At 40.2% G+C, this 23,393-nt stretch overlaps 1 protein-coding gene across 21 annotated transcripts in view; it reads left to right on the forward strand.

Moving 5' to 3' along the window:
• Grip1 (glutamate receptor interacting protein 1) overlaps positions 1–23,393 on the forward strand; it is a 648,195-nt gene that overhangs the window by 439,144 nt on the left and 185,658 nt on the right. For 16 of the 21 annotated variants that reach the window (XR_004112745.1, XR_004112746.1, XM_031349335.1 and 13 more), the window contains exon 2: positions 16,945–17,025. The exons of 4 other annotated variants lie outside the window; for them this stretch is intronic. Coding sequence is in view for 14 of the 17 variants with exons in the window: in XM_031349335.1 (XP_031205195.1) it covers positions 16,945–17,025 (81 nt within the window). In the remaining 3 variants the exon portion in view is untranslated. Of the gene's footprint in view, positions 1–12,161; positions 12,244–16,944; positions 17,026–23,393 lie in introns of those variants that run through there. One more of the 21 variants, XM_031349334.1, reaches the window with a different exon arrangement.

A 23,393-nucleotide genomic window follows, 5' to 3' on the forward strand; every position in this document is an offset into this window, starting at 1 on the left:
AACTTGGGAGTTTTAAGCTAAACTGAGTGAAGGTGCTTTGGGTATGAGTGATGGTGTTGGGGAAATCCATAATTGTTCTGGAAATTCTGAGGTTGATATGCCTTGTAGATATCTGTACTATTGTATAAATATTCAAACAGACAGACTACAGGAACTGGATATATCAAGTATATATCACGTATGGAGCTTATGGGGAAAGTCCTAACTGCAAACGTATTATCACCTTGCCTGGAAATGAATGAGGAGAGAAGGGGGAATAGGTGACCGAAGGACCCAATCCTGGTGTGTGACACTATTGACAAGTCTGCAAAAGAGGGTATGGACAAAGAGGGACAGACAAGATGGCTGCAGTATTGTCAGTGAGCTAGGGCAAGTGGAGAATCCCAAGTCAAGGAGAAGAGAATGGATTCCTGTCATACTGCTGAAATGTTGAAAGTGAAGACCAGTATAGATTCCTACATGACTTTAAAGATGATGTGTACCCAGACACACTTCTAAGAGAAACCTGGGGCTAGAAGTGGGTGCAGCCTCTGTCTTGTTTCCAGCACCTGCTGCTTTTATGGATTTAAACCCCAGGAAGCAGCAGCATTTTATTTTATACTTGTGCAGAAATAAACATAATTCAGTAAAAAAAATAATTGCGCCTTCACAGTGATTTGGTGGGAAGGTAAAGAGAACAAATCGGCATGCCATGGGCGAACTTCTCCATGAGATTCTCCAGCTAGCTGGGGGGTAATGGACAGAACCCAGGAGGGGTTCTATCACCAGAGTTCATGTATTTTTTTTTTTTAGAATAAAAATGTATAGAAATGAACTAGAAACTTCTTTTAAAAGGAAGCAGTGATCTCCAAACCCTGTTGACCACAGCAGCCTGTCCCTTGTCAAGGCTTATCACATGAAGCAGGGAGAGCAGTGTACTGCCATTTCATAAAGATTGCAGGTTCTCCGGATTCAATTGCTCCTTGTTCTGCTTAATTAAAATACTGAACTGGATTGGAGCGTTTGGGGAATCTGTGCAGCCAGGACATATTTTAGAGTTAACTTTCCACAAAACATCTTCTGGAGGAGTCTAATGAATCAGATACAAATCAGATTTGTGTAACTAGTGATAATTATGCATAAAAGACCAGGTGAACAAATTTTTGCCTCATTCTAACTTAAATATTTGCAAGGGGCATTAGTTCTAGGATCACCAGGGCTCAATTAGCATGGTAATTTAATAAACGATCTCAGTGCCAGGAAAGAATGGGTGTTTGCCCTCCTGCTATGCTTGGTTTCAGGGACTAAGTTATACCTGTGGGAGGACATGTACGGTAAGTATCATGTGCTAAAGACACGCTTTATGCTTAATAGAGTTCTTATGTATTGGGGGCAGGGGGGCAGTGCTTAACTATTAAAGGAGGAAGTTTTAGCCTCTCAGAACTCATCTCTAATTCATTCTATTTATTAGGTGGCCATCAGCATTTAGTAGCCAACAGTGTACACCAAGGACTTTCTACATATTGTCCTGATTAATTCCTTCCCACAAGTTTAAAGCAGGCATTAATACCCCCATCTGAAAGCTGAGAAAAATTGAAGCCTTAGAAAAATTGTTGACAAAGTGAATGGAGAGAGCAGTTTAGAAGAGGTTATGAATTGAATCCTGCATACTTCCCCCTATTTGAGTTTTGGATTCTTCTGAAAGAGATTATATTCTTATTTCAAACTGTCTGCAGTCAGTGTGGACTGAGCTATCAAGGAACACCGGGCATGGCATACACATAGGAAAGTCATACATACTCGAATCTTGTTGGTGAGATATCATAAGGTCCTACGTGTGGGAAATGAAGAGCTACCTTCTCTTGCCTGTCTTTGATTAGTTTACCACCACCAGTGACAGAGGAAAGATCCTTTGGTGACTGTGTATCCTCTGTGTGTATGACCTCTGGGATTGCTGTATGAGATTTGCAGTCTGCATGAGTAGGAATCACATTGTGAATGTGCATATGGTTCCCCAAGCTGTGCACATAACAGTGAGTGATGCCCTGGACTTGTGGAGACTGAGCCTTTGGCTTTGGCTTCCTCCTCATCTCAGCTATACACTCATGTGATGCAAGAAGGAAGTCCCAGGGTCAAGAGTAAAATATACTGAAGGAAGTGGGAAATGATGGTTTAATTATGCAATTTGCTTGAGGCTTCCCCATATTTCGCTGTCCTGTTTAATGTCCTTCATTTCTACTGTGTTTGTAAGTATTTAGCAAAGATGACAAAGCATTCTATTCTGTTGTTTTTTTCCAAAGAATTTTTCTAAACTAACTGATCTTTTGCTAAAATTTCTGCTAGTCACAGTATAAAAAGAGATGCCTGGAGCCATCTCCAGGAGGGAAGGTGCTGGCAGAGCAGTACCAGAGATCCTTAGATGTGTCAGCTTTCTGATCTCCAGTTACGCAAATGTGATGGTTTCCAGATAAGGCACAAACACTTTGCTTATTTCAAGCAATACATCTCTAGGTGTCCAAGAAGCCAATGTCTGAGCTTTACTGAGCCCACACTAGCCGCTCTGGGCTGTTGACTCTTTCTACCACAATAAATACTGAATGGTTTCTTAAGCTTGTCTTAAGCAAAATAGACGTCAATAAAGACTGAAGTTCTCACATTGGAGAAAACTGAAGTGCTTAACCTCAGTACCTGTTTTAGTTTCTATTGCTGTGAAGAGACGCCATGACTATTGCAACTTTTATACAGGAAAACATTTGCGTGGGGCTGGCTTACAATCTCAGAGGTTTAGTCCATTATAATCATGTCAGAAGCATGGTGATGTGCAACACACATGCAGGAGAGGTAGCTGAGAGTTCTATATCTGGATCCACAGGCAGCAGAAAGAAAGAGAGTGACTCTGGGCCTGGCTTGAACATCTGAAACCTCAAAGCCCAACCCAGTGATATACTTCCTCTAACAAGGCCATGTCTAACAGTGTCACTCCCTCTGGGCCTATGGGGACCATTTCTGTTCAAACCACCACAGTCCCCAAACATCCCCTTTGTAGTGATTTTATGCAGGGGATGTGTGGGCAACACACATCTGTACATCTGTACAACTCCCTCTGTACAATGCCTGCTGTTTGGAGTTTCATTTATTTAGTTTGGGTCACTGAGATAATCTGATTTCTCACATAACTGTTTTAGGCTGCAGGTTGCAGAACTGTACTACATACATGCGTTTCATCTTTGAGGACTCTCTAAGCTGAGCTAAATCTTTTTTTTACAGAATCCCTAGATATTGTGTAGACATATTAACTGTAGAACTTCAATGCCTTTGACTATATAAGTTAAAAAATAAATTTCTCATTCATGTTCTGCAGTTTGGAACTTCCTAGAATACCATGACAGCTCACTCTCTTCTTAGCATTTGTTGTTGCCTTTAAACTCTTACTACGGGATTCCAGAAGAAACCACCAGATGAAGACCATGATTTGCCATTTCTGCCAGTGTGTCTTGTCCTGTAGAATGGAATTATAGGAATATATTGGATTTCAGGTCTTGTATACTTTTCTTAGTACTGCTTATAAATACATAAAGAACTATATGAAATATGTGTACTTATATAGGCCTGTTTATGCATGACATGTATCTGTCTTTATATATATATGCACACATATACATATATACTACACTTCTTCCTGTATTTCTCACATGACCCTGACATATAGCTCTCTGAGAAATGTAAACAATGTTTATGACAACAGCTCTGACTGATTTGCCTATCCATATTGTCTGCTATTAAGAAAAAAAATACTTTTACATGCAACCTGACTTGAAAATGAAAGGCATAGGAACACTCTTGTGAAGCTTTGACTTTGTAGTATTTTGAAGTGCTCAGAGGCAAGTGACAGGGCATATGAGCTAGACTCAAGGAAGTTTCAGTTCTCATAAATGGACCTCCTCTGAGGTACTCCTGCTAATAGATCCAAGATTACTTTCATAATTGAAGTGTCCCGAAGCAGATTCAGAGTTCAATAATGAACTGACAACCAATGATGGAGGCAAAGGTCCCTCCCATCCTGGATGTTTGCAGTTGCTGCTGCTTTGTTAATTGGAAAGCTGGAAGGACGCCACTGAACGTAATGTTGGGGAATCATTCTGAATTAAACACTCACGTTCTGTGGCATTGAAATGCATTTCCCCCGCTCATCCTAATTAAGTATAAAAGCTAAATCTTTGTTCGGGCAAGATTTATGGGAAGAAAGAGTGAAGCTGATGAGGCAGGCGTAACCCAAGGAGAGGCAGACAAGCAAGTAATTCGTAGGGAAATTCTATATCCGAATAATTTGTCTCCGAAGCAAATGAAGATAATTTGAAATTTTTTGGACTATTAAATCTATGTACCTGCATTTTAATTTTTTACTTTGCTGCTGACAAATTGAGTTACAATAGACCATTTAATATCAGATGAGTTTTCCAGCTAAAACTCGGCAAGCAGTTTGCCCAAAACATTAAAAAAATATATATCATATCTCTCTATTTTGAGGATGGAAAGCAGAGGCACCGAGTTAGGCAGCATGAAAATCAGTCTACAGCTGTACGATTCCATATTTTTCTTCTCTTGCACAAGTATTTGTTGTGAATGACTCATAATGAGTCACCGTGGCAGCATTTGGAAAGGAGTGGTCTGTGTAGTTAGGCAGAAGTGAGGTCAAATCCTGCCTCTGATTCTTGTTAGCTGTTTGGCCTCAGGTAGATTTATAATTTCTCCAAGGTTAAATTTTCTCATGTTCAATCGCTGGGGTTATAATAGTGATGACTACAAAATCAAATCCACTTTCAAAGAATTCATATTAGGAGGCAGTGCTCAGAAAGGATATTTGTGGCTGTAAGAGAATACAACTGGCGACCGCCTATCACTCTGGTTCTTTTCCCATCAGATAGAAAAAAATCTCTTACCCTTTGAGCAGTGGTGGTTCACATCCCGGTACATAATTTATACTATTATATTCAATTCTCATAGGAATCCTGTGAGGTCAGAATTTAATAATTGAGGCAGCCAAAGCCTCAGAAGGATCAGAAGTTCATTCAAGACCACACTTGGAGCAGCACGCACTATTGCACTTCAGGGAAATTCTAGTGAATTAAAAATGGCTTTTAGAGTCCCCCATAAAAAAAAATGTATTTCTGTCTTCACACTCTTGTGAGGGTTTATCTGTATCATTACAGTCTCCTATGGTAAAAGCAGAAAGTGTCTAAAGTATGGCTTTAAACAACAGAAACTAGGCTGCCTTGGTTCTGACAGATGAGTAAACCCTGCTCTAATCACACATTAAAAACACATATTATCTGTTTGACAAGCAGTCATCTGCTCTGGCTTGACGAGTTAACAAAGAAAAATATGTGATAACTCCAGTGTGTGAGGGGCATTATTCTCAGGGCCTTGGATATGACTTCTGTCCTCCTTCTCAATGCTGGATGAGCAAATATATGTTCTGATATGGCCTGCAGTAACAGGGACACACACTTAGAAAATGGGCATAAACTTGGGGATTTTCTTTTCAACATTTTTTATTTTATGTGTATGAGTATTTTGCCTGTATGTAGGTATGTGCAGTGTGTGTGTGTGTGTGTGTGTGTGTGTGTGTGTGTGTGTATGTGTGTGTGTGTGTGTGTGTGTGTATGTGGTGGAACCAGAAGAGGTGTCAGATCTCCTGGCCCTGGAGTTACAAACAGTTGTAATTCAACACGTGGATGCTAAGAACTGAACCTGGTCCTCTGTAAGAGTAGCAAAGTCATCATCCCTCTAGCCGGAACCATAAACTTAAAAACAAAAATATTTTTAAAGTAAGTTCAGAAATGTGTCTTGAAGTTATCCAAAACCAAGAGAGATGATAATTTGGGGGTAACATGACCATGGTACTAATCACCCTGGGTCTTAACAATTCCTGTGAAGTTGCTGTCTAATGGAACCCAGGCAGTCTGCTCAGCGATAAGGCTGCATGCCCTTCATCTGAGTCCTCAGCTGAGCCACAGCACTCCTGGTATGGATCCCACATGAATGTTGAGATAGGTTTAGAGAGACAAAGGAGAGAACGGGTCACACCTCCTTGTGACCACACTATCCATGCCTTTGGTAGTTGTGACACACTATCCATGCCTGTGGTAGATATCACACTGTCCATGTCTTTGTACATGTCATACAATCCATGCCTTTGGTAGATGTCACACTATCCATGCCTGTCATAGATGTCACACTATCCATGCCTTTGGTGGATGTCACACTATCCATACCTTAAGTGAACGTCATCTGATCTAAGATGTATTCACACCTCTGGCTTCAGGAAACCTAGTGAAAGGCTTGAAATACTATAGTCAATGGCTATAAACAGAGGGCAGTGGGCCATGGGCCTTGGAAATGGACAATGGGTAGTATCTAGAATATTAAAGGAGAAAAGAGAGTGCCCTGTATTTATGCACTTAAGGATTATAAACCACTGTGGAAAACAGCTCACAAATGCTCAGTCAGTAAGAACAGCAGCACAGAGTAGGACTGAGAGACGTACATCCAGACAGGTTCTATCTCCTAAAGTTTTCGAGCCTCTTGGCTAAAAGGTATTCTTTTGAAATATCTGCTTTATGTACTGGAAAGATCCTTGAATATTGTATCACAAATTAAATCAAGATATCTTTGTGACAAAGATGTAAGATCCAAAAATTTAGTCAGATGACTCTTTCTTTTTCTAACTGAAATTTCAGAAGAGCATCAAACATTGTCCCAACTGCATGTATCAGGGACATTTAGTGATACAGGATACTCACAGCTGTTGCTACAATGTGGAGGGGTGCATCTATTTATAATCAACAAAATATTCTCAAGAGAGTGTATGGAAGCTTGCTAAACAGCATATTGTTATTTTCAAAAGGAAGACCTACAAGCCATGTGTATAAAATGTTTTGTCTGTCCCCTTTGTTGCATAGTAAACCTGGGCATAAAAGTTCATCTGTAAGCTTCATGTCACCAGGTCAGCAGGATGGTTGTGCCTGTGCTATCACATTGTAAGCATTGATTAAAATGCTAGGTGCTCACAGGATAGGGCATTCAATAGACCCACACTACCCTAGGATTTGTTATAAGAGCAGCTCCTTGTCAGTCGCCAAGGAATATACAGCTTAGGAAAAATGATGGCAGGTTATCCCTTAAGCCTAACATTTTTTGGTAAAATAAACTTAGGCATTTTGCGATTTGAAATTGAACTGAATTCTCATGACAAAAGAAAAATCTAATTACCTAGAAAGGTCTTAGATTTGTGCTGGTATAGAGTGAGTACCTGATGTTTTATTAAATTCATTTACTTATTTGGTTGGGAAGGGCACCTGCCATATGTGGATATGTGGGGTTTCAGACAACAAACTTAGGTTGCCAGGCTTGTGAGCAAGGCCTTTACCACTGAGCTATCTCACGCTGGATGAAACCTGTTTGTATCAATGTAGATGAATACCTCTTTTCTCAAAGAATGATGTGCTTCTTAGACATACATTTAAATTGTAGCTTTGAGTAGCCCAGAGGAGTTACCCTGAGGCAATTCATATTTTCCATCAGATTTTCATTCTACTGCAAATCTGTTGACTCCTTGAGTATTCATTTAACTGTGGGAAATCATGAGCATGCCTTCTGGAATCATCTAACTGATAAGTCAAAAGCTTAAAGTGTATCATACTTACTACATGCAAAGAATGGGGAATGTGTGCTGAATTTAAGCTATTAAAGAAAGAACTGATATACTAAAGAAAGTGGGTCTCATGGAAAGTGGAGAGTTCAGCCCTCTGAAATGTTGATTCTTTGATGAGATAAGTCTATAGAGGCACAACTATGGCTCTTCTCTCCTTAGTGGAAACTACATTAAGAAGCAAGGAGTTCTCATTTGTGGCTCAAACATATTAGCAATGGAAATGCCAGAGGCAGAAAATGTGCAATTTCATGCTCATTAATTTCAGAAAGGACTTACAAATTAGCCCGGCTAGAGAGATTCCTCTTCCAAAAGGTCTCCTGCAATATCAAGGAGCAGGGTTACCACAGACCACTTCTATGAGGTCTACCAGATGTCCAGGGCTGCAACTGTCATCTTTGTGCATGTATGATATTCTAAGATGAAGGTGTATGTTGGAGACCTTCCCACTTCTAAGATAGTTGTCATGTGGTTGTGTGTGGAAAGGCAAGAGGTGGAGACAGTGTGAGGAAGTCTTTACCCCTGGCCCCATCAGCAGCAGGACTGAATTTCCATGTTTGTTTGTCCTTTACTAGGTAGGGAATAATAACTAAATGCTACTTAGTCGTGGAACAGAAATATTTATTGTTATTATAATCCTCACTGACAATTTGATCAGAACTAATCCCACTCCTGTAACTCAATGCCTGTAGAACTTTTGAAAAGTTTAAAGTGAATAAAGAGATGGCAGAAGTCATTCAAACTCTAGATGTTATGCAATCTTACCTTCATTTGAAGAACTTACCTCTATAATCAAGTTGATAGTCACCATTCCTGAGGCCTAGAGAGGCCTACACAAGTTACTAGTATCAGTTTACTAACTCCTTTGTGAGTTCATGTACATGATCAGGTGAGGCAGAACAGGTGACCCCTTGCTGCCTGTAAAGTTACTTGATGTTGGACATGCGAATAGGAGCAGAGCTTTCAGCATTAATGAGCTTATGAGTCATCTGGAGTTTTGATCACACACTGATTCCATAGGTTGGTAGGATCTGGAATTCTGGACTTTTGATAATTGTCTAGCATCCACTCATACAGGTTGCCTGTGAGCCTTATTTTAAGATGCAAAGAGTTAGAAAATAGAACAGGAAATCAGAATATCGGTTTTGAAAGACAGAGACATATAACAAAAACAATATGCCGTGCACAGTTTGGCTGTAAAGCTTAATTGCTGAAGTCATGTTAGCTTTGGCATAACAAACACTTGGGAGAAACAATTTTAATGGGGAAAAGGCTTATTTGGGTTCATAGTTTTAGTTTGTTGCATGTGATCCTGTATGTTGACACAGAACACCACGGTAGCAGGAACTCATAGTAGAGCCAAGCAGCTCAGTGTATGGCTGGCAGAAAGTAAGAGATGGAGCAAGGAAAGATGCAGTGCTCCCAATGACCTCCTTCCTCTGATTAGACCACATTTCCTATTTTCCATCTCCTTCCAATTATGACACCATCATAAACTCACCAAAGGATTTTCCCAGTGATTAGGTCAGAGTTCTTAGGATCCATTCGTATCTCAGTAGCCAGGAGGCTAACAATCAAGTCCCCAGTGTGTAAGCCTGTGGGGCACATGTCACACTAAACCATACAAGGGGCTGTGTGGCTAAGAGCAATGTAGCTTAGAAGACATCCTACCATTGTGAAGAACTTATCACACCTTTCATATTTTTCTTTCTTCTGGCATTGTTTTTGAGATTCTTATTTCATTATAATATTTCTTTCTCCTTTCCTGTTACTCCTTCTAAAGCTTCACATATGCTCCTTTCTGCTCTCCTTCAAATTCATGGCCTCTTTGTTAAAGCTTGTATGTGTGTACACACTATATACACATACATATACACATATATGTATATATGTGTGTGTGTGTATATATATATACATATACATATACATATATACATATACATTCCTAAATATAACCTGCTGAGTTTATATAGTGCTACCTATAGGTATGTTTTCAGGGCAAACCATTTGGTACAGTACAACCAATTGCTGTGCTCTTCCCTGGAGCAGACCCCTTCCCCTGCTCCTAGCTTTAACCATTTGCCTCTAGTTCTTTGTATAATGTTGAGGCCTCAATGGCTTTCCCCTGTTCCATGTTACCTTTGTTTTTTAAGATGAAGCTGTGCTGTTTTGGAGGCTGCGTTTTTCTTCTTAATGTCTGAAAGTATAGCCCCTGATCCCATAGGACTATAAAGCACATCTGCCTCTGAATTACAAAACTCTAATGAAACCTGCAGAGTCAGGGTAGACGTTAATGTCATGCAGATGTGAAATAAATGACAAGAGGCAGGAGGGAGAGGAAGTGGATGGAGTGAGAAAATCATTTCTTAATAGGAGAGAGACCATGATGGAGCAGAATATTAACCTCACCTCCTACCATTAAATTCAGCTCATCGCTGTTCCCTTCTTTAAAACAAGCTGTGTTGACTGTTTAATCAGGTTAAGCAAAGGAGACAGCGGACATTCTTAGTGGTATATTGCCAGTAGGTATCTTTGGCTGTTGTCTCCACACTGCCTAAGCAATATTGCTGAAACCTGAGTAAACTAGAGAGCAGCAGAACATTCTGTCCATGGGAAGATGCACAGTGGAGCCTTGACTTGTCCCAAGCAAAACAGAGTATTTTTAATTGGGAGCAATGATGAGCAATTGAGGATTATAGAGAGATAAAAGGTCATCTCCTTGAGCTTGAACTTAAAGCTCCTGTGGATCCACCATACACATCACTTTAACAAGAAGAGAAACATTTAAGTTATCAGTTCTGTCACTCAGATCTTTTCAAGGTTATTTTCCAGGAAATCTTGCAGAAGATTTTGAGGATCTCATCAAACCACCATCGTAGTAAAGCCGAATGGGAAGATGAGGGCACAAGAGAAAGAAACAACCACACTATGTTCATGTGCAATAGGAGTGAGAGCTACATAACCACAGCTCAAAAAAAGATCACAATACATATAGGCAAAAGCTTAGTTTTCTCTTTTGAGATTGCAAGATCCTCTTTCAAGCCATGATGGTGACTCTCTCTTTTTCCGTGTCCATCTCCACCACTTCCCTTATGCACAGGCTTGATTTCCGGGTCCGTCTCTACCACTTCCCTTATGCACAGACTTGGTTTTGAGAACTCTGCAAATGCCACTCTTCCTATGTTTCTGTTATCTTTTCCTCACTTCCAGCCTTACTTTGCACATAGTAGGCACTAAAATTCATGAGTGTTAATTGGGCTCAAGGGACAGAGTACTTCCTTCACAGTGGGATTCCACTGTGCTCCTTTGTGGAAAGCTGTTTTTTTCTGCCTCTGTAATGGCATGTGTGAGCCTTGTAGCCTGAGCTGCCTGCCTCCCGCTGCTGGGAAATTGTCATCATGTTTAAGTTCACCAAACATCTTTTTTTCCTAATCAAAAAGGTAAGGGATCTGCTGGCTTAGCAGGTGCCTCAATGGTACATAATTAGTTGCTAGGAGTTGTTTAGCATGGTCTGATTAGACTCAGCCAATGGAAATTAAATGTTATTTTCTTCAACAAACCCCTGAAGATTACCAGAGCAGGCCTAAACCATGGTCACATCCAGTTTTGAGAAGCTCAGATCCTGAAAATGGCATTCATTTGATGCCAAGCAATCCTTGAAGAATGAGCCCACTTCTCACTGTGTGATGATCTTCCCATCTCCAGTGTAGGCTTTGTCTGTGATGCTCTCTGCAGCCTTCCTCCTTAGATGACCACTATTTGCTTTTCAAGTTAATAAACAACAGCTTCACTTGGGATATCGATGAAATCAGGTGAACTGTTTCCTGTGCTTTGCACATCAATACTCTGGCTAAATGGTGGCAGCTGAGGTGTACTGGCTAGTTTTGTCTCAACTTGAGTCATCTAAGGTGGTGGGATCAATTAAGAGAATGCCTCCATAAGATCAGGCTGTAGGCAGACAAGCCTGTAAGGTGTTTCCTTAATTAGTCATCAGTGGGGGCATGCTCAGTTCACTGTGGGTGGAGCCATCCCTGGGCTGGTGATCCTGGGTTCTATAAGAAAGCCAGCTGAGCAACCATGTGAAGCAAGTCAGTAAACAGCATCTCTCCATGAATTCTGCATCATCCCCTGCCTCCAGGTTCCTGCCCTGTCTGAGTTCTTGTCCTGACTTCTTTCAATGATGAACAGTGATGTAGAAGCATACACCAAATAAACTGTTTTCTCCCCATGTTTTGATCATGGTGTTTTATCACAGCAATAGTAGCCCTGACGAAGACACAAGGGCCAGATGGTCTCCCCACCTGGCTTCATGTTCTTCTGTTTAAGGGTTTACTTAAATGAAGGCCCTCTGAATGTTTGTCACCATGTTGATTCTCTGTGTTAACAGAGGGTATATCCCACCAGCCTCCTGGAGAGACTTTCAAAGGACCCTTGTTGTTCTTCATTATTGCCAATATTCAAGCCCCTGTGACAGTGGAAGGCCATCATGTGTGACAGTGATTATACAGCCACAGAGATGTCATTAGAGAAGGCTGGCTGTTCTGACACCCTAGGTAACATTTATTTTCCCTTTCAACATTTACACAGTGAGCAGTAGCTCACTGGTTAAATGTCTGTTTGGGCTCCAAGGTGACTTTTTGAAAGGATCCCTTGTTAATAGAATCTTCTGTCAGTGACAAAGTTGAGTGTGATGTGAAAGTCAGAACTCTTTTATTCAAAGGAATGACGTTAAAGATGAATTTCTGGGTGTGGTGTTGCACATCTGTAATTCTGAAACTCAGCTGGTGAAGCAGTAAGATCCAGAGTTCAAAGCCATCTTAATTCCACAGCAAATCAAAAGCAATGTGGGCCACATGAGACCTCATTTAAATATGTAAACCAGTTAACAAATAAATATTGTTTGACAAATCATTCCAAAAACCCAAATAAATGTGAAAGAAAATATGTAATTAATGTCAATTTTAAAACCAGTCGCATCTCTCTAGCATGCCATGGTACTAACCATAAAATGAAAAAGTAGTTTGGACAGTCACGTTCGGTTGTCAGCTCTTACTAGCCTTTGGATAATGATGTGACTTTAACAGGGATAGTCTACACACCCAGAGGTGGGTGGGGGTGTACTTACATACTTGTTCATGAGCCATAGTCTACCAGCAAAGCATCACTGAATGCCTGTTGTAGATGCTGTTCTAGGATTACTGTGAACTCATGCATTTTATTATTTGATCTACATTTAATTCATTTCTATATTTGAAAGTGGTTGCCTCCCTAATACAATGAAGTAAAAATATTAATATGTACCTTAAAAGACACCCAATGGTTCTTATAGGATAATACTGGGGAGCAATTTATTGTATTGGTGTTCCTTTTAGATTTTAAGGATTCACGGGTAAATCTGAGGCAGCTGTAGAGATGTGGCAGCAGTGAGTGTGGTTCCCAGCATCTCTGTGAAGGTAGCTCACTACTGCCTGAAATTCCAACTCCCATAGATCCCTCATATGGCATACAGAATTCATGGCACACATGCACACGTACACACACACACACACACACACACACACACACACAAATAAATAAATGAAATTTGGTTCTAGTGTGCCATTTTTAAATAATTCACTTTACACACGAAGACAAGGAGGGGGGATTAGCATGTGCACACATTTCCCAGTGGAGAAAGATGACACACTTCCCAGGCTTTCCCATGGGAGGGACCTACACCACTCAATGTCTGTTGGAGGTACCCACACCAGCAATGTCTCTTGGAGGGACCCACACCAGCCATGTCTGTTGGTTTTGTGTGCCAAAAACACATCCTTGCCTTTATACAACAGCATGTGGGCTTATTATTGGCCTATAAAATTTTGTCTATTCAAGAAGAAATAAAATTTTCTTTTTTGTGTGGGAATAAGAAAATAAGAAATTCAGTCTAGGCTCATTTTCAGTGTGTTTCCTTCTACAAACCTCTATGGGCTTCAGTATTAGCCATAACATTTCAAAAGCTGTTTACATTGTCATCTAAATAGGAAATTCTAGGAATAAATATGCAAATCTGCTTAAATACACATGTGAGAAACCATGCCAGAAGCCTGCATAGGTTCCCATGCTTTTATAAGATTTAAAAGTCATAGGCTGAAGAAATGGCTCAGTTTTTGAGAGCACACAGCTTTTGTAAAGGGCCAAAGACTCAGTTTCCAGAACCCATATCAGCTAGTTCACAATTGTCTGTACTTCCAGCTCCAGGGAATTCAAAACCCTCTTCTGGTCTCTGTAGGAACCTATACTCATGTGCTCATACACAGACAGACAGACAGACAGACAGACAGACAGACAGACAGACAGACACACACACACACACACACACACACACACACACACAAGTAAAATAAGAGTCTGTGGAGTTGCATCAGCAATTAAGAACAATTCTCAGCACCCACATAACCTTTCATGACCATCTGGGACTTCAGTCCAGGGGGACCCAATATCACCCTCAGGCCTCCCCGGGAAGCAACAGAAAGAAATACACGTGGTGCACAAATATATATGCTAGCAAAGCAATCATACACAAAAGAATACAATTAATAATTATTTTAAAAAACTTTTTCAAAAAAGAAATAGATGAAGACCAAGTGTACTCTGTCTTTCTTACCCTTCAGTGTCCTAGGGTAGAGCCTTGACTCTTGTCCTGTGACTTTTCTCACTTTTCACTTATCGATTTTGACTTGAGCTGAGTTTCACTCAATCACCTCAAGAGAACTGAAGTCCATTCTGTGCTGAATAGCAGCAGAAGGCCCACAGTGCCTCTGGTACACTTGAGGTGAAGGGGTCACTGCTCAGGTGACCTAGCAACTGCATCAGGCTGTGTCAGGCATCTCTGATGTTCAGCTTTCCATGGTGCTCATGACGAGTTTTACCAGCCTCGCTCCCATCATGCATTACATCTCTAGCAACCTAGTCTTAGATAATATAAAATTTTTTCCATATGATTATTCGACTAACACATCTTTTGGGTTCTGGATAAGTATTTCCTTTCTCTTATACCTGGGAAGGGCATGCTTGATTCTGGGAGGGACTATGTGGGTTGGGAGTAGTTTTACAGATGCTGGTCAGGTGGCCAACTATCATTCAGTTTCAACTTTTTTTAACTAGAGGATCTCAGCCCTAAATTGAGGAAATAGTTTTCAAATATAAATGAGAGAACAATTTAACAGGGTTGACTACTTCTATAATACAAACTAGGTGAATTTCTTTCTTTAAAAAATGGTCTCTTCAAAGTAGACCATGAAGAGGAGATGACCCAAGAATCTCCTGGGAAAATCTCTGTTGCCCTTTTAGAAACTCCAACACTGCATTCAACCCAGGGTCTTACTGACAAATTGAAAACTGAAGACTTAAGTCACAGCTCCTGACTGGGAGTGTGGTGGGCACCACTTAGCTCAGCGCTCTGTCTTTGTAAATGAACAGTGGCCACGTTGTGGCTAAAGGGAAGGAGATACAGTATTGAAATAATCTTGTGAAGAATCTCAGACATTTGCACGAAAACAGCCTGTTTGAATGACACTTGTGTGAAGCACGGTGTCTGGTTATTAAGTTAACAATATGGGAAACCCGCACACCTCTTCAATGGGAATGGACAGTGGGACAAGTGGCCACTTTCATGATGAAAGGCTTAGATTTGTTTTGTGATATTTAATTGTTTTCCAGCACGGTGTATGCACTGAGAACACTCCAGGTCCTAAGATGCTGCTTCAGAAGCAGCAGGGATGATATTGTTGATTCTTTTTGGTACTCTAAATATGCTAGCTTTGTTATGGTTGGAAAAAAATGAAAAGAATTGTGTGATTAATGGCAGATGAGCATGAAACATCGTGCCTGCCATTTTTTAAGTTAATTGCCATCGCCGCAGTGTTAATCTTTTCTTTTGTCATTGCTTATAAAGACATTGCTCGGTTTTATGACGAAATCGTGAATCATTTCCAGGAAGTACACATCCTAGAGAAGGAATGAGCACTTTGTCGTGAAAATGCACACCACTTAGTTGGGAGAATTAATGTGCACATCCCTCTGATGATAAACCTTGCTGCCGAAATTAAATGCTTGTTATATTTAATAGTTTACCATGTGCGATATGATTCCCTTTAATCCTTTAATGATTTCCAGTTAAAACAATGACAGAAATAACAAACATGTCCCAGCATGGGAAGATGTGTCATTGTGTCACCCAGCTTGACAGAATGTGCTGGGTAATTATTTTACATAATTTTTTTCTCAAGCCATATCAATCTTGTTCTTAAGACTCTGAAGGTTTTACTCCTGCTGTCTCCTTTACTATTCACAAGGATATGCTTCCATCCAAGCTAGGAAGCATCATTCCTTACTATCCTCCTAACACTAGCATAAGCTCTCCTGTGTCACCATTCATGAGCCCAGCTCAGATGCAATCAGAAACAAATCCCTTGACTTAGAATTTAGTGGACCATCTCCTCCACAATCTTGACACCTAGTGTGTCAGACACTCAACCTTTTCCCTAACACTCACAAATACAGGAAGCTTTGAACCCTCCGTCTTCTTGGTTGCTCTTTATGTTGCTCTGCAGCTTGTTTTAAACCCACTCTTTAAAAGAACGGAACAGCTCACTGCAATGCATATCTTCTTTTGCCAAGACTATCTTTCTTTCCCGTTTCTTTGCCTCTCCGATCTTACCTGTGGAATGACCCTAACCCTCTGCTTTACCCTGAATGCCTGCTTGTGTTCCTGACAAGAGCCTACTAACAGTTATCTTCATTCTCCTGCAGTACTAACGCTCTTTCATCTGCTTCTCTGAATTACTGCATTTTCTCTCCTTCGTTCTTCCCCTGATTAGTCTTAGTGTCCACTGGGCCATCTCATTCCGTCTTTATCTTCCTGGTACACATATTCACTGTTTATTGGTGGATCTAGCTAACAGGCAAAGGATTGGTGTGCCTGTTGGCACTCTCGCTATCATTAAAAAAAAAAGTCTCCATGTACATTTTAGCTTTCGATCCTTACAGCTCTGAGGGGTACCTGAGAATGGTGTCCCTCATTCTCAAGAAGAAACTGACATTCAGAACATCCACACTCATCCTAGAGCTCACTCAAATGTAGGACTCGGGTCATCAACTCTTCTCCTCCCCTTATGACCTCTCTCTGGAAGAAGGATTGCAAACCATTACAGGTCTTCACAAGGCTAGAAACTGGATGGAAATTAACCTCACCCTTCATTGTGCCTTTGCAGATGAGAGTCCCTACACTAAATCTGCCAGCCAGACAAAGCCGCCCGATGGAGCATTGGCTGTGAGGAGACAGAGCATCCCAGGTTAGACCAGACTGTTGGATATTTCAGCTGTTTTACTTATTTTTGAATCCTGTTATTTGGTGGTCCTAAATGATTCCATCCTGGTACCCATATTATTCATAGGGCACGGACTGCACTCTATACAACTTGAACAACCAATAATCAAAAACTAGGTCAGGCAACCTTGCTGACCTACGAGGATTCATCTTGCAACCTGCCGCCACCACAAAAACCCTTTGCAAAATGACTAGAATTGATATCAACTGTCTTTTACTTCTCTTGCGTCTGGTTTCAGCAGGATGACATTCATGAACATGTCCATTTCTTTACTGAACTACCTGTCAGAACAAAACTGTATGCTGATGGTGCATATAGAGGGGAAAAACTCTTCCTATCTTCTCATCTCTTCCAACCTCGTTTTGCTTCTTTCTGTTGGATGACACTTCCAAACCTCTGAGGCTTGATTTCCTTGGGAAAATGTGATTTGGGTCCTTGTGAGACAATGAGTGACGGAAAATGTGATTTGGGTCCTTGTGAGATAGTGAATGACGTTTTTTCTACACAAACCATTTGTGAGAAATATATTAACAATTTCCTGCCTAAAAACCAGTATTTCGAAGCTTCTGTGTTTGAGAAATAAAAGTATAAAAGCATGTACACTGTCAAATTAAAGAGGGAAGGAAATCCAAAATACGATCTCAACTTGATAATTAGAAAACTGTTTATGAAAGCACCTGTACTTAAGAGCTGGGTGAAAAGCATTCGTAAGCTTTAAAGATTCATTTAAAGCCTATTTATATATTTCATTAAGCTAAGCTAAGCTGTAGGACTTTAGAATAGAGTAGTTTCGGTTCTTAGGCAGTGACAGAGTAGTGTTTCCTATTAAGCTGAAGAGGTTGGCTAATCTATTGGTGAAAGGAGGGGTGCTGCATTTGAATAAGAACAAGATGAGGCTAGTTTTGGAGAGACTTTGCTCATGATTCCTATTTGCTCTGATAAGAGTTGCTTGTGAGTGTGTTTAGTCTTGTTTGAAGCTTTAGGGCTATTAAGAAAGTTCATAGCTTAGAAGAAGACATGCATACATTGTATCTCCTTATTTTGCTACACTAATGGTTCTGGAGTAGTTTCAGTTTGCAATTGGTTGGCATCACCCAGTGTCAGGATTGCTATTCCTTTCTGTGAAATATCATTCTGAGTGCTGGTCACATTTAGAAGAACTAGAACAGCCATGTCTGAGCCATGTTCACAGCCATAAGAAAGTACCGTATTTGAAGGTCAATAATGTCAGTTCTGTATCACCCTCTCCTTGATTTCTGTATCTTTGTCAGCACCTAGCATTCCTCCCCTAGAAAGAGACAAGAGACTTCCCATTGCCCTTGCCCACTAGGGAAGGACATTGTAGCTTCATGTTCATTAAGAATGTGAGATGTTTGACTTTTTTGTACCTGGATTCCTTACCATGGCCTTGAACACAATGGAACCAAGTGCCCAAGACTGGGAACTTGGAAGCCACAAGTCAAAATATAATCATCTTCTCTCATGTAGTTATTACAGGCATGTGGTCACAGTGACAAAGGCTATTGTCTAAAATTTCCTTCTATGGATTTTCTAATGTTGCATAGTAAATTGTAACTCACTTGAAGAGACAAACTTTTTCTTAAAGTCAATGAACCTTGTTTTTCACATCACTTGTTGGGTTAGCAGATTGATAAAACATAACTTTTATTTCCTATCACACAGCGACTCTTCATTACAGAACGTTTGTTCTTCCAGGTGTGTGTGATTTAAGTCACTGGAATTACAAATTTCTTGTAGGCTTCATTGTTGTTTCTATGGAATTTGACCATGAAGAAACCTCTTTCTGCTCATCCCTCATAGAGCAAGGGCTGGAGGGAACAGGTCTTCAAAATCTTCTCCATTCTTAAAACAATCCAAGAGAAGAAAGAGAGAGCAGCCAGCAAACCAAGAATCTAAATGGTTAGCCATCCCTTACTGCTTGCTCACAAAGAAAACAACTTTTTCCTAAACTCCTCCTGGACAGACTAAGCCCTCTTAGATCTCTAAGACTGCTTTGCTCTCTCACTTTAAAGAACTTGAAAGCCCTTGTTTGGAAATAAGAAGGGGACAGCCCCAGAACCTTAGCAAGAAGTCACTTATATCAAAGAGGCATAACCCAGCATCAAGAAATCTTGACGATTCCCCTGCCATGTCCATCTTTGCTATTGGACAGTCCCTGAGAGAAAATAGACAGGGAAGAGGCCTGGTAAACACATGTTCACAATCCGCTGAAGCTTCTATTGAAAACCCCAAAGTGGTCTGTAGACTAAACTGGATTCAATTTTTCAGCTTTAACCCCCTCCTGTGCTCACCTTCCAATCCCACTTCCCCTGGGGTTTTATTGCCACCCTCTGAGCAGGGCTGGTATATTTAGCAAGTAGTACCACCATAGGAAGACAGTCTTAGCTTATCAACCACCTTCTGGTCTTTGTGGCAAGATGCCTCCTAAAGCAAGTTGCTGTCCCAAAGCCATTTAACCTCACTGGTTCCTTCACAGTTGGAGGCTAAAGCCTTCAGAGTACGCATGTCCCATGTCAGCCTACAAAGAAAGCTATATACACCCAGTGATCCAATAGTGATCATTGAATTTAACTATTCCTGTTAGTGTTTTCTTTGATTGGTAAAAGGAAAGATAAGGTCAGAATGAACATCTTAAGGTTGTCTGTAAAAGTGTCATGGCAATTGATGCTGTTGCTTGAAAGTTATCTAAAAATGCAGATCCAGCACATAGGTAAGATTCTGTCATGTGGGTTGCACTAGGCTTATGGCCTAGCAGATAGCACCACTCTGTACCAAAAGGATTACTTTGAATGTTAACAGAAATATAATTTTTCATTTACTTCAAAACCCAATATCTCCACATAAACTCAAAGTTAGTATAGTAATTACTTTGTAATCACAAGTCATATGGATCTTTCATTAAAGCCTTTCATCTCCCTTCTTTGGCTCCCAAAAAAGAAGGCGACGAATTAAAAAGCTCTTGGGAGCAAAATGCCTCTGCTTTGGATGAAAGGAAATGCATTATTAATATTATTTGTATACTCATTTTAATAGTACCAGTTATGGCATAAAGTATAAAAGCAAAAGTATTTTCTTAGACTTTCAGAAGCTTTTGTAAATTTTCAGTGACAGTGATAAAAGATGAGATGTCTGTGACACTGAAGGCTAAATTCAAAAATAACCGTCTGAAAAAAATAATAGTAATAAATAAGGAAATAAAGTTTGAATCTTATTTCAAAGATAAAATGAGTTCCAGGTTCAAAGGAATTTTTAGCTAACAGATACCGTAAATGTGGCTTTATAAGAAAGCTTTGTATCTGAGGCCCTTAAGTTGGCAGACTACTGGTGAAGTGGAATTAGGCTAATTAAAGGAATGTGCAAATTACCAGTGAAAAGTTGTTCATACTTTGAATTTGACAGGTTTTGAAATAGTTTATGGTTTTTCCTAAAGACAATATTTTTAATCATATCTGTTTATTTTGTGTAAGGAAAGAGATGAGACATTGCATTAGACTCCAAATCCTAGAGTTAGTGTTATATTGATTTGGCTTACCTCCCCTTCCATACAGGGAGTCTTTCCTTATTCATCATAAAGAACCCCGTTCTGCTGACAAATGTGGAAAGCTACAAAATAGCATCTCTATCATCTTTCAGAAACTTTGGGGCACTCAGGAAAATTGTCTTAAATCTATATCCAGATTTAGGTCACAAAAAGTTGTGGAGGGTAAATTTTTTCCATCTATGGGCTTTTAGAGAAGATATTAATTGATATGTTCATAAATGATTGAGTATCTTTCTTTGTCATTCCATTTAGAGGTTTGAGCTAGACATGTAAATATGAGCTGAGAGCCTAAAATTTGTCCCCATCCAATAAGATGTACTCAGCAGAGCTGTTAGAATGCATCCAGGAAGGGTCCACATCTACTCACAATTCCCAAATCTGGGAGGAAAAGTTATCATGCAGTTGACATCGTGGAGAACAGACAACCTTCAGTCACAGAGAGAGGACAAGTTTGAAGGTCTTTATTAAAGTCTCTATCATTTCCTTGTCATTGTTCTTCATACAATTTGATGCTTCATTGATCTAAATTTCCATTATTATAGCAAATATCTAGTGTGACTTTGGCACTGGATTTAACATTTGTATCAGTTTTCAGGCACATGAGTGTCATCTCCTCAGCCTGATTCAACTTCACCTCTTTAGTTCTATCAATGAACCTCTCCAAAAGAATGAATGATTCTCACCAGATGGGAAATGGAAGTCTGCTGAACCCTCCAAGTGTGAAATGTCACACAAGGGCTGGGGCTGCAGATACTGTCCTCTGTCACTGAATCAGACGGTTCAATCAGTGAAAATGTCACCAGTATCAGGACATGCCGCTGTACAAACATTTTTGTTTTGCAGTCAGGCAGTGAGGCAAATGAGAGGCAGGGAGCATCACACCCAAGCTTTTTCCTGTTGGCATTCAGAAAGCCCCAAACAGTAATTTCTCCAAGCATTCCAATCAGAAGGTATTTACAAAGCTAGACAAATGTCTCAATAACTTTTAAATAAAGTTCAAGATGAGGGTCAGGAGGGTTGGCAACAGTGCTATTCCCATATCTGCCCTTAGAGATTCTCTTTCTTCCTCCCTCCCCCGTAATACCACTGTCTGAAACTTATAAATGCATTACTGTTTTCTTTCTCAGTCCCTCACTACAGTGTAAGTGACATAAAGACAGGTTTTATTCTTGTTTTGTCTCTCTATTGGGCAGAACAGTATATTACAGGCACTAGGTGTTTATAGAATATCTTAATGAGCAAAGACTCTGAGGCAGCTGACTCTCTGCAAAGACTGCGTCCTATTAGCAGTGCACCTCCTACTCAAGTGTGCAAGACCCTCTGTTTTTACAACTGGCTCCTCAGAGTCTGAGGGAGATATTCACACTGGTCTTGAGTCTGTACCAAATATAACGTTTCTAAGGAAACCACTGTCCGAAATGAATGGATGAAACATAGATCAACTAGAAGCCAAAGAGTTCTAAGTGTCAGAGCTCTCTCCCTTGGCTCATTTGTTTCCCTTCAGGCAGAATATCTATGTGCAGATACTCTACATCAGAAGAAACAGTTTAAATACTGTTTCACCATAAAGTTGACAAGAATGAGCATAAATTATTTCCCTGTTACACCGTAGAAAGGGGGTAATATGTGAGTAAAAGCATTCTAGACTTTATAAATAGAATCATGCAGAGTAGAATCATTACTGATTATGGCCAGTAGGTACATATTAAGGATTTTCCTCCAGAGAGCTGATCCAGTTTGCTGCATGTGACTGGATTACAGAGTTTTCAAGTAGCTCTGAGTCAAATGAGCAGTTTGATTTGTGTGCTCAGTGCTGGAGCCTTCATTCGCAATTCACAAATGCCTGTCTGTTGTATTTGAACATCTCTCATGCCTACTGGAAAATAAAAATGGCCGAATGTTAACACAGCAGTGCATGTGTAGCAAGCGATTTCCCAAAACTACTTCTTCCTGCATGCAATTTTAAGGGAAGATTATTTGTAGCAACTTCCTACTTTGCTTCAGTATTTCCTGAAAAGCCACAGGGATGGTGGTTTTTAGGCAATGGCATGCTCTGGGTATGTTTAGGGGTCAACAGGATTGAGCCTTACCACAACTAGCACAGACCACAGAGTCTGAAAAACCTCTTATGAGGGAGCTCAGGGATATGTGTCTAAGAGCAACAAAGAAGCCTTTTCCCTCCATAGCTTTTGCACCAAGGGAAAATCAATATCCCTCTTCATCAAGTTAGAGAGACCTCCAATTCAAGGTTTAAAATTAAGTGACTTTAGAGAATCAGGTGAGGTGAAAGCGGAGTTTCTTGAGCAGCATGTGGGAGACTGAAGAAGTGTTTTATGTGATTTACTAGAGACATGAGGCCTGGGGCCCATGGATACTTCACACTTATCTATAAGCCTTAAATGACAGAACAGCTTCCCAGATTTTTGGCTCTTGTGTTTTGTGATATAACTAGGTTCCATTCATATGATAATTGCTATAGTTTTTAAGTGAAGTCAAATTGATTCAGTTGTTTCCTCTTTTTTTTTTTTTTTTTTTTTTTTTTTTTTTTTTTTTTTTTTTTTTTTTTTTTTGGTTTTTCGAGACAGGGTTTCCCTCTATAGCCCTGGCTGTCCTGGAACTCACTTTGTAGACCAGGCTGGCCTCGAACTCGGAGATCCACCTGCCTCTGCCTCCCAAGTGCTGGGATTAAAGGCGTGCGCCACCACCGCCCGGCAGTTGTTTCCTCTTTAATATCTGAGATTGATATACCAATTTAAAATAAATACACTTT

The sequence above is a fragment of the Mastomys coucha genome, unplaced genomic scaffold (assembly GCF_008632895.1).
Source record: "Mastomys coucha isolate ucsf_1 unplaced genomic scaffold, UCSF_Mcou_1 pScaffold4, whole genome shotgun sequence".
Classification (NCBI taxonomy): Eukaryota; Metazoa; Chordata; class Mammalia; order Rodentia; family Muridae; genus Mastomys; species Mastomys coucha.